General features: G+C 45.8%; 2 protein-coding genes across 3 annotated transcripts in view; one reads left to right on the forward strand and one right to left on the reverse strand.

Annotated features, from left to right (window-relative positions):
- Nucleotides 1-13,407, forward strand: part of REEP1 (receptor accessory protein 1) — a 69,490-nt gene extending 56,083 nt beyond the window's left edge. The window contains exons 8-9 of one of the 2 annotated variants that reach the window (XM_074147024.1): nt 6,984-7,123; nt 9,573-13,407. In XM_074147024.1, the coding sequence (XP_074003125.1) occupies nt 6,984-7,123; nt 9,573-9,644 (212 nt within the window). In that variant the 3' untranslated portion in view covers nt 9,645-13,407. Of the gene's footprint in view, nt 1-2,603; nt 2,757-6,983; nt 7,124-9,572 lie in introns of those variants that run through there. The other variant, XM_074147025.1, reaches the window with a different exon arrangement.
- Nucleotides 13,408-14,192: 785 nt separating this feature from the next.
- Nucleotides 14,193-16,465, reverse strand: MRPL35 (mitochondrial ribosomal protein L35). Its single transcript, XM_074147764.1, has 4 exons — nt 16,184-16,465; nt 15,888-16,050; nt 14,991-15,135; nt 14,193-14,753 (listed from the first exon to the last, which is right to left on the reverse strand). The coding sequence occupies exons 1-4, from the start codon at nt 16,221-16,223 to the stop codon at nt 14,565-14,567; spliced, it is 537 nt and encodes a 178-aa protein (XP_074003865.1). The 5' UTR covers nt 16,224-16,465; the 3' UTR covers nt 14,193-14,564.
- Nucleotides 16,466-16,537: the final 72 nt, after the last annotated feature.

Here is a 16,537-nt window from a genome sequence, read left to right on the forward strand (position 1 = left end):
CACGTTTTCTCAGTGCCACAAAAAGCAGGGGGAAGAAAGAAGCTAAGTTTGTTTAGCTAGGACTAAGTTGTCCTAAACTATTGGGACTCATCTTTCCTTGGCACAAACTTCTGTGTAGCCAGTTTCAGAGCACAATCGTTAACAGTACACATTTCCAAAGAGTTTATAATCTAAATGGGCAGATAGTCAAGCTTTACCCCAAGCAGGAGTATTAAAGGCTGGTTTAGAGCCACGATGCAGCCTTTTTGGCAGGAACAGTTGCCTTAATGCTCTTGCGGGTAAAATGCCGTTGTTTTCTCACTGTCTGATTCATAGAAGCCCTTACAGCTCTTAGGCGAGCATGGGCTGGTGGGAGCAGAAGTCTGCCCATCCTGCTCCCTAAATAATATCCTGAGAGAAGCACTGGACAAGATAAAAATAGTTTAGGCCAAAGTATGGTGGTTTCACGAGGATATGGCCTGCAGGTGCCATGGGAGTGTGCATTATGCAGAGGCTGAAGGCCAGGCTGAGTGCAGCTTGAGCTCCCCCTGTACGGGAGCAGATCTGTCACTGTCAGTGGTGATGGACTTCTCTGCCACTGAAGCTGTTTGCTTCACAGAAGAGCTCTTTCCTGCCAGATTGCCTCACTCCAGCCGGCCTCATGGTCTGCACATGATGAGGCATTGACACAATTCAGAACATTCATCCTCCCTTGCTCTGGGCACCTTCACTAACTACAAGCGTGTTCCACTATTTATACTCCAGCGTGTCTTCTTGACAGCTTCTGTGTCAGCTCTTCTTGCTCTTGTTCAGTGGCAAGCCTTTGCTGGCAAAACTCCTTCCAGGTCTTTACATAAGTTTCTGATTTATCTTTTCTATGTTCACGACCTGTGGAAAGTCAGGCCGCAACATCAAAGAACAACAGTACATTTACGTAAGAGTTCTTTTTCCCCTTCAGGAAGGACAGAGTGAAAATCTCCAGGGATATCTGTTTGTCTTCTGGCAGTGCCTTGTAAATGCTTAAATGCTGGGCAGTATTAAACAAGCTTGCTTGGAACTGGCATTTAAGAAGTAACAAATATTATGTTCGGTGGTTTCTCTCAACTAACGTCTCTTAGGTGCTGTTGCAAAGACCTGTGGCATGGTTGAGAGGGAGGAACAATTTTAATCCTTGCAGAGAATAAATACACCTAGCAGATATTGAAGAATCAGCTGTGTATCAGGAAAACTGTTGCAGCTGCATGTATTTGAGGGGGCATTTAATACTAAAATGCTGGTCAGGAGCCTTAGGCAATGTAAGAAATGTGCAAGGGTGTTAGTGGTGAATGGGACTGTTTTTTGAGTGTGCACTGCAGAGTTGTGCTCCATAGTGGTGATGATACAGTAATGTATGCCTTAAAAACCGCAGCTCGGCAGTGACTGACAGCCCAGCCGACGTGTTCCGTCAGCCATCCGCTGGGTGTTGCAGCATAAAGCTAGCCCCTGGAGGTTTTTTTGGTTTTGTTTTGGGTTTGTTTTTTTTTTGTCGGATCTCTTCCTACATGTGATTGTCACCCTGAAGACAAGGTGACAGATCACACACAGTCAGCAGTACAGCTCAGCGAGGACCTTAATTGGACATTCACTTAATTGTGTTTTAAACAAATCACCTTATTGGTAGATTAGATGTATCCAACCCATTCTTTGTGGGATGCTACGAATTGCACATGAGATTATTATTGTGGAAAGTACTCTGAAAAAACTAATTGACTTTGCGTCAAGGGGCTGTTCATACATCTCTGAACTAATTCAATTAAATGGTGTAGGTGGTTTCATTTTTGTTCTTAGCCAGTTTTGCTTCCAGCTGTTGTGCTGGGGATTTTTTTTTAACCTTTCTCTCATTGAACTTAAAGAACAAAGGACAACTTTCCATTGCTCTAGGCATTTTGTTCCTTAAAACTTCCCTTTACTAAATGTTGAATCAAATTTTTACAGTGATTATTTGCATCACTTTGCGACAGTACCTCTGAATGGCAATTTGGGATTTTCTCAGGGTATTTAAAAATACTTTCATATTTATTTTGGTTACTTCAGGGAAGGAAAAATTTTAATAGAAAATCAATAGGTCCTGTAAGTACATTTACGTTGTACCAATAAAAGGTTAAAACATTAATTGTTGTTTAGTAAACTCCAGTTGAACCACAGATTTTATGAAAGCAAAGGTGAAGATTTCTGTGCTCTGAAACAATGTTCCTTCCCCCTCTACACCCAGATGTTTTCCCCTAACAGTTTATTCTTTCCTTTTCTCTATGTAAATATTATGGGACTCTGATGTAAGTGTTACTGATTGCATGAGTTTTCTTCTGAGGTGTTTGGAATAGACTAGCACTTAACAACTTAATCATTTGTGGGATGTGTTTTCATTAACGGATGACTTTGTTGATGTGATTAGACTTGTTTGCTTTGGTTGCACTTGACTTCAGCTTTGGAAAGGATGTCTGCCTCTGTTTTGTGGCTCCTGGGCAGTGCGTGCTGGTGGAGTTGGCTGCTCCTAACTTCTTGTTTTGGCAATGAAAACTATTGGGGAAGTACATGACTTGGGTCAATGTCTTTTGGAAATGATGGGAAATTTATCTTTGTTGCAGGGAAAAGAAGCTGATCGCCATCGTAAAATAAATATCTGTTCTCTTGCTCTTATTAAGTGGTGTGCAAACCTCTTTATATGAATTATCCCCTGGAAAGGCTTAAGCTTTGAAGTGACTTTACCTTCCATTACAATAATACAGTACCTTGCTCCTGGCTCGTGTAGTCTGTGACTGTCGTTTTCCCCATTGCTCCCAAGGAATTACAGTGAGGGGAGGAAGAAGTATTGTGCTCAGCAAAATAAAGGGGGGTTTCAGCTTCTCCCGAGGGTATTGGGGTGCCTGATTCCCACTGTAACTGTATTTGTGTCCAAATTTTTCAGAGGATCTAGATCAAAGTCATTTTCTCATCTGTAATTAGAGTGGGCCAGGTCCTGACCTCTGTTGAACTCATGAAAATCCGTAAGTAGTTACTCCATATTTACACAGCAGCATAGATCAGAACCTGAATCAAAGCAATTGCTGAAAAAAACAGCATGCCACTGAATCCCATTTGTTACTTTAGAATGAGTTTTGCAAGTGAGATTTCTTAACCTTCATAGAATGACAGAGATTAAAGATGACAACAATCTGGCCCTACATTCCCTTGCCCATGCTGGGTTGTTCCCTGTGGTGCATTTAATAACGCAGTTCCCAACTCTGCAGAGCACTCAGTTGTCTACTTTAACTCAGAATATGCCCAGCTTCAGTGCTTCCCACACAATATGCTAGTCATATTGGTTCCCTTTGAAGAAATTAGGATAGGATGATAGGAACTGGAATTACGGGGTCCCTTTCCCTAGACTGTTTACAATCAGATTCTGTCTTGCCTTAGTGGAGAGAGGAGTATAATCTGGTCTGGATACTGAAAGACATTTGCAAGAGGCAGCAGCAGCTTTAGCCTTGGCACACCAGCTGATTTCCTGTTTCTACAGCGATTCTGCCTCTCCACACAAAGGTGGAGACACTCGAAATAGAGCCCGCTCTGAGATGGGGAGCGAGAGTCCCCCAAAGACAAGAGCACCAGAAGAAATGCCTGGCATATGGTCCATGCTTTTACACAGCCATCTTCCTGTCTGTGACACGGTCCCTGGAGCTGTCAGCTGTTTCCCTGGAGCAGCACATACTGCTGGCTCTGCCACTTTGGGGACATCTGATAGCAGCCTGAGCCTCCACAGCCTCAGATCCTAATGACGGCACTTAGAAACACAGAGGAGGTCACCCAAGGCCAAGTGCTATCTTTGAGAAGCCTGTGCCAACCCTGACATGTTTTGCTCTACAGTGTTAACCTTCTCCAGAAACAAACCTTGGAGTCCAGAACCCATCCATTCACGTTAAGCCTCCATCTCCTTTCTCACTAATTTCTCACATGTGTGCTTATTATTCTGATTAATCCCCTGCTTTACATTTTCTCCTGCAGAAGACTCGCTCTCTTGCTGTAGGAAAATTAGGGTTTTATCCTGTCATCACTCTACTCACAAAAAAGTGACTTCAGAGTTGGCACTCACACAGTGGCAGCCCTTCCTTCAGAGATGAGTTGCGTCCGGTCCCACAACAGTGCAGTGCTTCCATAAACGTGGGACAAAGCCTGGCACCCCAGATCAATACGAAGCTGGGATTGCCTGCAATACAGATGTCCTTCCTGAGGCAAGATGGGCAGGGGATCCTCCCTTCTCGCTCTAGGGTTTAAAAAAACGGCCCTGTGTGTTCAAGATCTGCTCTTGTCAATGGTCAGAAACATAGTGGAAAGGCCTGGGATAGACCCACTTCTTTTCCAGTTCACTGAGGATGAAACAAAACTGGTTCCCATTTGGCTGGTTTTCAGTGCCTCATTCACAATAAGATGAACCAGGGGAGAAGAAGAACTCAGCCCAACCTCGAGTAGACTCTACAGACCTCTCTGCTGCAGTATGTGCCAGCTTGGAGGCTGAGCTCTCCTCTTGATCTTCACGGAAGCACCTCCAGGACATGGATGTGATGCTCAGCCTGATGGGGATAGTGGAGGAGCCTGCAGGAGGCTGTGCCTGTCATGGAGATGGGCAAGATGGCTGGCAGAGCTGCCTGGATATTTTTTTCACCCAGCAACCAATTCAGGAGAGAGAATAATAATGGAGAAAGCAATGTACACTGGAAAAACATGGTATTCACGGGAGCGTTATGAGGGCTGACAGTTCCTTCTGTCTCCTTTTGCAGCGGAGTGGCTGGCTGTAAGAGAAAGGGAGCAGGGCAGTTTTGTCTGATTGCTCTCAGCTTCAGCAGCCAGTGTCTCTGCACTCTGGTCACTGAATGCTCTAATTCTGGTTCTCCAACATCCCTCCGTCCTGTCCTCTTTGAAGTCCTGTTTTTGCTAGGGAAAGATGTTGTCTCCTTGCAGCAGCACATGGCTGGGTGTGTGGTGTTGGGCCACTGTGCAAAGCTCAGTGAGGCAGTTTAAAGAAGTCCTGACCCACTTTCGCTATCTGGAAACAAAACTGCCTGAAGTCCAGCCTGCAGTCTGCATCTGAGGGACCTCTGGGAAAGAGGGCAGGTGGGAGCAGTCAGATGAATTGGTGTTGTGGCAGTACGTGGCCTCCAGGCTGCAAATTTGGGTATGCTTGGTTCAGGCTTTGCTGAGCAAACAGCATTTAAAAAAAACTTGACTCCATTTTTTGTTGGATGAGAGAGGTGGCAAGGACCAGCTTCCACATCCAAGATGACTTAAGCTAGGCACCTCCTGGATAGCTTACTTCCCAAGTTGAAGAATAAGATAGTAATTAAAATAAAATGTTCCTGTACTGATTTGGTATGTGGTCTAGATAACATTTAATTCTCTGCACAGTGTAGTCTTAACACTACTGTCATATATAGGAAAAAAAAAATATTCAGCGTTATCCCGGAACTCTCTGCAATGTGACTTATCAGCATTTTCAGTACAACTGGGAAAAAAGTCAGCTTCCAGCTCTTCCTGGAAACCTGTGATGGCATCTTCCAGACCTTCCCATGCAAAGGGGTAGAAACACAGGGTCAGTGGCCAGAGGATGGTGTGCCCCGCTCTCTTGAGCAGCAGCTGCATCCTGTGGCCTGAGCGCAGGGACTAAGAGCATTTAGCTGCTGACTTGAATTTGGCACAGGAGAGAGCTCCAGTGACCTGCTTGTGACTTGTGTTGCTGTATTCAAATCACTTCCCTTTTGTCTCTGTGTTACCCAACTGAAAGAGCTGTTGGAGAATTCAGTTCTTCTGTGCTTTAAGGATCTAAATAGATTAATAAGTATTAGACTTCTAAGAATCCTCTTGGATTTTAGTCTCTGGGTTTTAGTCTTTGGTCCAGCAGAGCCTTACAGTCAGGCTGAGACAAGAAGCACAGAGCATTATGTCTATGTATGGTTATATAACAGTCTAAATATAGAGTCAATAATTGTGGTTAATGCCATCTAAACAGCAAACACTTCCACTCCTGATGTGTTTCTGAATGAAAAAAAGCCTAACTATCAGTCAAACAAAGAAAACTCCAGCCTTACTGATAAGAAACTGTCTGTGGAGATGCAGAAATCTTGGTCACACTGGGTGTCCTCTTCTATACCTCTTGCTTTGGACTGTCCATTAAAAATACCGTCTTGCTTCCCTCTCTGGATTTAAGGCAGCAAATGGATCGTGTTGTGCAACATGACCAATCCCACAAAGATCTGCCCATAAGTTACAAGGATAAGAACCACCGAGCAGGCGTTAGTGGTCTGTAGTCATAGGGCCATAATTTGCCTTCAGATCCGTCAGTGGAGTTAGTACTCCATAGAATTTACTCCAAAATAACAGAAGAGAGACTTTGCCCCGCTCTGGTCTTGCAGCAACACGCCCACTGCTGAAGGTCCACTCAGTGCCTGTTGAAGCTTTCGGTTAACTTCAGTGGGACTTGGACTGGTTCTTGGCTTGAGTTTTCTCAGTGTCAAGTCAATTAGTGCTGCTGTGCTTCATATTTCTGCATACAGGCAGCTGCCTCTGTACTGCTCAGAGGGCTTCAACACTCGTTTGGTGTCTTCTAGAAGACACTCCTGGAAGCAGTAGATGCAGGAACTATGGATGGAATCAGCGATTCAAGAAATCCGCTATTTTATTTATCCCCGAGCCAAACAAAAAAAAATCTCTTTCTAGAGTCAACCTCCAGAACATCAGAGGCTGTGAATTTATTCTTGATTCTATTGAAAATAATAAAAATATAGCTTACAATGGCTTCATAAACAAGGGCCTTTTGATATCTAACCCCACAGCTGCTATTACTAGAGTGTGATGTGTGAACCTTCTATCTATTAATCCCTGGAAAATGCATGGCTTTGTAGTGAGGTGGCATTTTGGGGAGTGTGAATCAAACCGTCACTGATTTCCTCATCCTTTGTCTTCACGTTTAGACCGTAAATGGCCATGTTAAACAGGTGTGGACAATAAGTATGAAAAGCCACCTGAGGCAAACTGTGAAACAAAAGGCTCTGTGTTCTCAGATGATGAAGAGAATGATTCATTGGATTGTGCATCCATGAACAAAAGGCCCAAAAAGAAGGATCAACCCATTGAGGTACTTCCATACTGTCAAGGCTCTGCCTTCTACGACATTCCTTGAATCTTCAACTGAGTGAACAACTCTCTCTGGTCTAAAAACACAATAGATTTCTGGTCTTTCAGGCGTGGGTCTTGCTATGGGTTCACTCACTTTTCTGCATGTGTGGATTTCCCAAAAGAAGTCTGAATTAGTGCCTGTGGAGATAATAGTTATATGGGGCTTCAGAGTTGGATCTGAATCACAAAACTTGCATCTAGCTCTAAACCATGTGCTAATGTGGAAGTATTTGGGTGAGAGGACTTGGATATCAACTGCTAGTTTATTTTTCATGTCTGTAGAGGAAAATATATTCTCACCTCCAAGGTGAGAAGAGCCAGTGACCACAGGCAGAGTGCTCACAGTTCAGAGCCCAGACCCTCTTGCTTCACACCACCCAAACCCCACTGAAACCAACTTCATGACTTCAACAGGTTTTTGATTCAGGCACTGTATTAACAAGTATGCTTTAAGTTGCTTCATGGAAACAACAGAGCTAAAGGAGACGCAGATCTCATACTGTGGTTTGCCAAAATCAATTTTAGCAATATTTTGATGTGGAGGAAATAAAACCTCCATGGGAGATGCTGTAGGCAGACTCCCTCCAGATCTGGGCAGGGGGGATGGAGCTACAGCCAGCAGCTCTCAGGTCCGAGCCAGGAGATCTCCATGATGGGGGAGCTGGGTTTGTTCCCTCCTCCCCTCCCCTTGGCTCAGTGTGAGGGAACCGGGACAGTGTGGTTTGGTAAGCAGTTCTGTGACCTTGTGGTGGGTCATCCTATCTCTGAGGGGTTCTCACCAAAAGCTGGGCTGCTCTGTTCTTCCCATGGAAAGGTGCAGCCTCTGTAGCTACTCAGAGCTGTCAAGTGGCCTCCCAGAGGAGGCAAAGCTATTCATTCATGATTTAAGAGTCGTTACTGTGCAGTTAATGGCTACTTTGCTTTAAAACCTGCTCTGCTTCCCAAAAAGCAGCCTTCTCCCAAGCTGCAGCAGATACTGCTGTGGTTGTCAGGCTGTGTCCCCAAGCTCCTGCTTTACAGATAGCGGCTCAGAGCCAGTAGCTATGGAGTCTGAGGTGGTGTGGGATCCCTGCTTGCCATACACAGCAGCTTTCTTCCTCAGCTTTTCTCCTCCAGCTGTGCCTTTCTGGATGCAGCCGTCCCACCCAGCTCTGTTGTGGTTTGGTGGATTCACAGTGGTGACTTGGGGTAAAATTACAGGCTTGGAAGATGGAGTAGGATGTTGCTCTGTGAAAAACTGCCTTGGTTTATGGGCAAGCTGGAGGAGATGGAGATTTAGATGAAGTCTAAACAAAACCTTGCTGCGCTGCAGTTCCTTATCTATGAATATATGAATATTTATACCTTGCTGCATCATGGGAATGTGGAAATAGAGTATGATCTTGTGTTGGAAAGTCCTATAAAATGGAAATTACAAAGTCCTCACTTATGAATGGTAAGACCCTGTTGTGGTCTTAAAGATAAATAGGTTGATGCTGTTAAAGAAAAGAAAACTTTGGATATTTATGTAAGTGGGTAGAAGAGCTTCCCAGGCCTTGCAGTTCTACATGATGCTATGACAGGCCTCCACACTAAGAATTTGTGCTCCTCCACAACATCTGGTAACCATTTCTTTTTCTGAAGCTGGCAAGACACGATGCCATGCCAAAGCTCTTCCAAGAGAAGTATACACTGCAGGGTGCAGTGGGTTTTTTTGTTTGCTAGTCTAACTAGTTCCTGTCTCAGTCGGGGAATGGGGTTTATCAAAATAAACCAATTTCATGGAGTTGGTCTGGCTCCTCCTTGGGCATTCAGGGCTCCTTGTTAAAGCTGTCTGTATCAGCTGACTGCAGGGCAGAATGGCAATAGTTAGCTTCTAAAATAATTTCAGTGGATTGTGTCTGGCCTGTCCCCCAAGCAAAGGGCTGATCTTTTAGAAGAGTTCTTTCCAGTGTGCTTCACCTTGGGGAGTCCTTCAGCTTTGTAATGCCCCGACAAGCTGTAGCCTTGGAGGGGCTGCAGCTGGGTTGGGCAGTGCAGGGTGGGCTGGGAGACACCATGGCTGGCTTTCTGCCATCAGTTTGCCCTCTTGATCCAAGAGCTGTTGTAAATGGCACCACTTTGTCCTGGCCCCTTTGACTATGATGTTATTAGCACTCTTTAGCCACACTTCTAACCGAGCGCCACAGAGGAAAAATGTTGGTATGACCTGGATAAAGGACTACAGGGGGGTTCTTAACGGGCTTCAGCTTCAGCTTAAAGGGACCTGGTCATTCATTAATGATCTTCAGGGCCAAGATCTGCTTCTCCATTACTTTGTGCCTAGAATGGGATCATGGCCACAGATGTGCCACAAAGATGGGTGAGTTTTAACGAAAGAATAAACATTTCCTATTATGCCACTGACATTTTCTCGTGCTTTTCTGCAGGCACCGCCTAGGACCCTTAGACCTCGCTTCAGGAAGAAAAGTACCTCGTCCTCTGCCACTGAAACAATGTGAGTGCAATGAGCCAATAGCACCAAGATCCACAGAATGTCTCTCTTCTGCCTTAAAGAGCTACTTGTTAATAATGTAGGAAGCAGCAGTGGGATGGATGTGCTTTGATGTACAGCATTGTAGACATGGCCTTTCTCTCTCCTCTCTCTGTATCCTTCTGTTACACGCTTCTCGCGTTTGTCGGTGACGTGGGTAGGACAGTCTGGCAGACACCTGCGGGTTGAGTCCTTGTTTCGTTTGCAGAGTGTACACCCAGTCTCACTAATCCTGTAAGGTTGTACATTTACAATTCTCATTTGTGTCTGCATCGCTCTCGCTCTGTGAATGCACAATGGAAACAAAACCAATCAGTTATTCATGATGATACATCAACACTGTATTTATTTATGGCTTTATCATTAATGAAATGGATTTGCAGAAGCCATGGATTTCTCTTTCCTCCCTTCCTCCTCGAGGCTATGAATGATGTAACAAATATCAAAGTACTTTGACTGTACAAAATGTCCGAGATTCATTAGCGAAAGCTGAGCTGCAACTCTGTTTCTCTTTCTGCAAGTAAATCACATGTATTCTGAGAAAACCATTGCGCTAAAAACCATAGAGACAGAACCACTTACAGAGGATGAGGAAGAGACGTGCAAGAGAAAATAAATGGTTTCAACGATGTAATGAAGGGGGAGTCTTAATTTTGATCAGCCTGAGCCAGGAGAGTATTGTGTGGAAAATGATGGCGGTTAGAAGAGCTAGATTGCATCGCTTGTGGCAAATGTTCTACTGCCACTTTTAAAATGTGAGCAAGCCAGGCTTGTCATAGCTGCGGCCACAGAAGTTAGAACTGCTTTAGTGATGTGCTTCCAGGGGAAAACGCTCCTTTCTCCCCTGCCTGCAGCAGTGTCAGTCCCAGCGCTCCGCTCTCCCGGAGAGGTGCTGCACGAGCGGAGCAGGGCGCTGGGCCTGAGCTGCTTTTTGAAGCCTGAAGTTTCGCCTGTAGCATGGAGTTTGGTTAGAACCACAAGAACCAGATGGAGTGGTGTGTTTGTATCCATATATAAATGAGAAATATTAAAAAAGAAGAGGAAGACGTGGTAGGGTTTTGTGTATTTGTGCTTCAAGTTGGTGTCTCTTGTAAGTGTTGAGCATGTGAGATTCACACATAACTACGTGTCCCTTTGTGTTTGCTCTTGGACCTGTCACATAGACTAGAAAAGCATTTAGCATTACGTAGGACATGCCATCGCCAATGGATCAGTACACGGGCTTGATGGTGAACAGCACTGTTATTATAGTTCAGGTGCAGCAGCCCCGGTTGCCAACAGCCGGCTGGAGTGTGTCAGGCTCAGAGATAAATCTGAAGCGGCCTTTGAAACCTTCTCTCCGCCGGGTGCGCACCCATGTCCCAGCTGTCCCTGCCCGATGGATCCCCCGGGTTTCCCCCACAGCTTCCTACATACGTGGGGAAGAGAGAAATAAATTATGCACACACACAACCGTTTATCTCACCTGGCTAGGAAGCAGGCATTTCCTGTGTCTGCCACAATGTTTGGCCTCATTACCTGGGAATTTTATTTCCTTTACATGTGCTAATTGAACCAGATTTTGTAACGGGTAAGGAGGAAAAAAAGTCTTCAGAAAGTAAATTGGAAAAAAAAAAAAACCCAACAAACCTGTCTAAATAGCAGTTACAGAAGAGTCAGTCCTTGGAAGATACTCAGCAAAAGCTTTGAGGAGCTAAGCTTGTGTGTTTTATTTTTAAGCAGCTTTAGAGTTTATTTGATTTCTTTTGGCAAACATTAAAAAGAAATAGAAAAACCGCCTGCAGTGTTAGCAGAAAATAAAATCCTGCTGCAAGCAAGCTACGATTCCCTGCTAGGCAATGGGCTGCGTAAGATAAAAAAGCTGACAAGTTTGCACTCAATCATGCCAAAAAACCCCAATAAGGTAGAGCTACAGAACAGCTGAAAAATTCTATTCTCTCTTAATACATGCTGTATCAATATTGATTCTCACTAAAATTATTAAATGTGCGTCTAATCTGCTGTTTTACTGTAAACTTGACTGTTTAGCATTTCTTAAGTGCTGAGGTGAAATTGTTGACAAGGGAGTTGCCTTATATCTCTCAAAACATTCACTGTATAAATGAGAAAAAAATAAACCTTTTCATATCTCTGGCAAAAATGTATTAATTTATCAACTGAGCTGTATATTTGTGTATAGATAGGCCACAAATGTCAATGCCCAATAACCGCGTACACTTGGTGCCGTAGTGTTCTGTACACGGAAGAGAACGGTCGTCTGCTTTTCATCCCTCGTCTTCCACACAGGGGTTGTTTACAGGTGCTGCCCCAAGCCTTGTCCTGTCGCTCTCTGGCTACTCGCCTTCATCCACAACAAACACCAGACACGGGAACGCTTTTGTTCCGCTTTTTCCCTCGAGCCTCTGCCCAGGAACAAGCCCGATGGAGCGAGTCGCCTTTGTGTGCTGACGCCGACCCCTCCCGGCAAAGGAGAGTTTGCAGGGCTCGAGCAGAGAGAGGACGCAAGGAATCTTTCAGCCCGCGGTTTAAAATAGCAACAGAGCTGGCTTGAGTAAGAAAAGCCCGGTTTTGGGGGCCTTTCAGGCAGCTGGCCTCTCCCATCAGTCCTCTAGGGCAGGCAGGCACCTCCCGACTTCTCCGAGAGGAGAGGTGCCTCCAGAGCGTAACCCTGAAAGAGCAGGCCAGCCCCAGGAAATACAGCCTTTACCCAGCACGAGGCTCGAGTGAAACCTGCGTTATTGTGAGCATTATTTTTGCAATATTGATGCTCAGGGGAAGGAAACCGCAGCTGAAGATGGTCGATGGAAAATGGGCTCGTGAATTACTTCACCGATTCACCATAAATTCACCTAGTTACGAGGGGAATAAGCTTAGAGCAGCTCAGTGCAGCCCCCCATGCCTCCTTGTCTTAGGGGCCGGTGTCGGCACAGTGACAGCAGTTGCCAATTGCTGAATCAGGATCACATCAAATACAGACAAGACAGACTTCACGCGTATCGCCGTCACCTTGGCATTAATCCCACGCTAATCTAGATTGTGAAAATGCAAACCCAGCACAGGAGAGGAGAATCCGGTTATTTATCCCTAACAAGAGGGAGAAAGTCGCTTGGAGAGATGCGATGTTCCTTCGCCTCATGTAAACAACCCGCTGCCTCCGACTGCTCTCCGGCGTGTTCTCACATCGCCAGGAAACCCTCGTACTTGTGACCCAACGCTCCTTAATCACAGTCTCCTTTTTTGCTGTTTGTTTCGGGTACCTGTTTTGCATTTAGCACCCTATTTTTGAAACAGCAGAGAGCACCACGCTGGGATTTGCATTTCGACAAACTACTTAAGGATCGTTATTGTGCACTTCATGTGATTTCTTTCCTGTGGTCCGTAGAAAAGATCTGTGATGAAATGGTACGTTTAACGCCTCACTAGGGTGGCCGTTACAACAGTATTCCAAAGGTTGATGTTTTGCTGGTTTTGTTATACTGCTTGATATACACCTTGAATAAAGTCTTAATCTTTTCTTTTAAAAAAAAAAAAAAAGAAAAAAAAAGAAAACAAAAAAACCACCTTTAGTCTGTTCAATGTATCTGGCAGGCCAGAATAAGTACTTTGATGGCTGTATTATTTTTATCTCAATTCTGGCTGACTGTATATAGATGTATTCACTAAGTGCTGCATGTCCTTCAGAACTTCTTTCTGTATTATGAACTGGAAAAAAAAAAATACAGCTACTGAACACTCTGAGTAACCGGTGAATTCCTTGTAGAGCAAACCAGCTCCTGCTACCAGGGACTATCTGCTTAATAATGGGGTAATTAATAGTGAATGTTATGAAACTACTGCTAGAAGCAACTCCTTTTTGTGCACTCGCTGGAGTATCGGCTTTGTAGAGAAACCTCTGATGTAGCCCTCGGCGAAACGAGAGGGTGGTTGCACTGCACACTCCAAAAGGACCCTGCAATAAATCCTTGGGTTTGTTCCATAAACACATGTAATCAGAGACACACAGTGTGAGGTATAATTAGGCCTAAAGAAAGAATAAGCAAGAAAATACTCAGCTTGGGGACATAGTATAAGACCCAAATAATATATTCTACTACTCAAACCATCACAGGACACAAAATGGAAGTCTTGTAATAAAACTTGGTGGCTAAGACATTTTTAAGTCAGTTATAAAAACCACATGTAGCCACGAAACATCGTTTGTTAAAATGGTTTGGAAGGGACCTTAAAGATCATCAAGTTCCAAGCCCCCTGCCATGGGCAGGGACACCTCCCACTAGAGCAGGTTGCTTAAAGCCCCATCCAGCCTGGTCTTGAACACCTCCAGGGATGGGGCATCCGCAACTTCCCTGGGCAACCTGTGCCAGTGCCTCACCACCCTATGCTCTCTGGCATGGGGACATGGCAACGGTTTATGTGGTACCGTGACAGGCAACGATACTGCCACAGAACCCGCTCTCCTTTCCCCAAGGAAGACTCCATTCAATGAGCTACCAATAAATATGGACACAGGAAAATACATCCTGGGGTTATTTAAACATATTTCTTTAAAAAATTTTAAGATTTAATATGTGGAATTATTCACTTTTAGTGATGTTTAAATTGTATTCATCCATGTACAAACGTTATACACAATCACAGGAAACCAACAGACATTAGAACATGTAGGAGACCAGCTTGACCCCTGTTAAGTAAAATACAAACTGTAGCTCAAAATAATCTTGAATATTCCTTTATTTGGGACACTGATACTCATAGTTCTGATCAGATGATATGCATATGTTTATTTAGAAAAGTAACAGGTATCACAGGTTTTTGTTCTAAAATTAAGACCACACCACATGTACCACCTCCTCTTCCCTAGAGAGATGCCAAAATGAAACCAGGATTCCTACACACGAAGATTTGTGCGATCGTGGTACTTCTGGTAGGGATCATCAACATACCAGTTTCTTCTTTTCCAGAAAGAAGTGGTCATTTTATCAAGGAGTTTACACTGCGTCCTAGTGCACAACACCAGCTCCCTCAAACGCTTCTTCTGGGCGGCTGACTTCTTCCACAGCTTCTTCTTATAACCAGCCTGTCAGAAGAAAAGACACAAAAGACTTTTAAGTAGGTCACTGCGAATAGACACACACAGAGCAATACTGATAAGCAAACCAGGACAAATCCCCCACTTTTCAGGAAGATGGGAGTGTCTCTACAGAGTTTTTTTTTTTTGCTTCATCTTCCATGCTAGTTGCTGCCCCCTAACGGAAGGAAAGCAATTAGCCCACTGACTGTAGGGAACACGCTTTTATTGCCAGAACAATTTTACCTTTCTCCTAACCCAAAGGCCGTTGTGCAGCCGGAGAAACCTATCGACGACAGCTTTCACCGTTTTCCTCTTCCCATTCCGTAAGCTGCAGTAAGTGAGTGTCCTCGCTGGCTGCTGAAGTATACTTGGAAGCAGAGATGTGACACTAAAAAACAAAACCAAAACACCCCCAAACCAGGTAAAAAAATAGAAAAGGAATGAAACATGTTTTTCTAAAAGTAATCACTAGCTTTTCCACATAACGAGAAATCAGAATTGGCTGCGAGTTGTTTGGAGGAGGTCGGGAAGAACTCAAACCCCGCAGCACAGCACTGAATGAGTGAGTGTGCATGTGCCAACGCTAACTGCGCTGCTGAACTCCCCCTGGCATTTATCTGTTACTGGTTTCCACACAGAACAGCTTTGTCATCTACTGACAGTGGTCAAACACTAAGTTACTGGCATTCAGAAATTACTTTTAGAACATTAATGCTATCAGCAAGATAGTGCTGATCACAACAAGCCTGTCTGTAAAGCCACCGTCTGCAAAGTACGTTCTGCTTTACATCCTGCTTCAAGCATTACGCTTAACAAAACTACAGAATGATACGGGCTTAGAAGGGACCTCTGGAGATCATCTAGTCCAACAGGAACGTGCCCAGGCAGGTTTTGAATGCCCCTAGTGATGGGGACTCCACCACCTCTCTGGGCAGCCTGTTCCAGTGCTCTGCCATCCTTAAAGAAGTTCCTCCTCGTGTTTAGATGGAACTTCTTATGGTCAAGACACTGGGAGACTTAAGGTCAAAACAGAGACCCGTTTGCTAGAGTAAAGAGCAGTCCATGAAGCTTCTCAGACAAAGAGGTTTATATAAACCTCAGTTTAAGCTTTCCCTCCAGACAGACCCGCGCAGACCGTACCTGCTGAGGACCGAGGGGCTGCCTCCGCCGGGCAGGTTCCCCCAGAGCAGCCGCGGTCTCCACAGCGGTGCCGGTGCCCTCACCTCCCTGACGCGCCGGGCGGAGAGGCCGGAGAGAGCCCGCCCCGCGCCAGGGCAGCGGGCGGCCCAGCGCCCCAGGAACCCTGCGGAGAGCCGGACCCTCAGGAGACGCCCCGCCATACTGCCCCGCGCCGCCATTTCACAGGCGGCCCCTCACCCCCCGCTCCCGGCCCGACATGGCCGCCCGCCTCCCCTCAGCCGCCGCGCGCCACCCACCCGCCAGGGCACCGCGCGCCGCCGCCGCCGCCGCCGCCATGTCCCAGCGTCCCCCGGCTACGGCAGCCGGCGAAGGTCACACTGCGCCGGGGGCGGGGCGGGGCGGCGCCATGCCCCGCCTCATGGGATGCTGCCGAGGGCAGCCCCAGACTACCATGTCCGCGCTATGAGGGGCAAAGCCGCCCAGGCCCGGTCACCCCCCACCGCAGGACCGGTAATGACCGCAAACGACCGGTGATAACGGCTGCCAACCCGCCCACCGGGGCCGCGCCGGAACACCCCTCCCGCGCATGCGCCACCGGGGCCTCCCCGCGTCATTTGCATACGGTCCGCTCCGTCTCCTCTGATTGGACG

This window comes from Numenius arquata, chromosome 5, assembly GCF_964106895.1.
Source record: "Numenius arquata chromosome 5, bNumArq3.hap1.1, whole genome shotgun sequence".
Taxonomy (NCBI): domain Eukaryota; kingdom Metazoa; phylum Chordata; class Aves; order Charadriiformes; family Scolopacidae; genus Numenius; species Numenius arquata.

Excerpts from the sequence above, each read along its gene's own strand:
- MRPL35 (XM_074147764.1), bottom strand. The coding sequence starts at position 16,223 with ATGGCGGCGGCGGCGGCGGCGGCGCGCGGTGCCCTGGCGG. Across the intron at positions 16,051-16,183 it reads GGCGCGCGGTGCCCTGGCGG|GGTTCCTGGGGCGCTGGGCC; the intron begins GTGGGTGGCGCG and ends GGCTCTCCGCAG. Across the intron at positions 15,136-15,887 it reads AGCCCCTCGGTCCTCAGCAG|TGTCACATCTCTGCTTCCAA; the intron begins GTACGGTCTGCG and ends TTTGTTTTTTAG.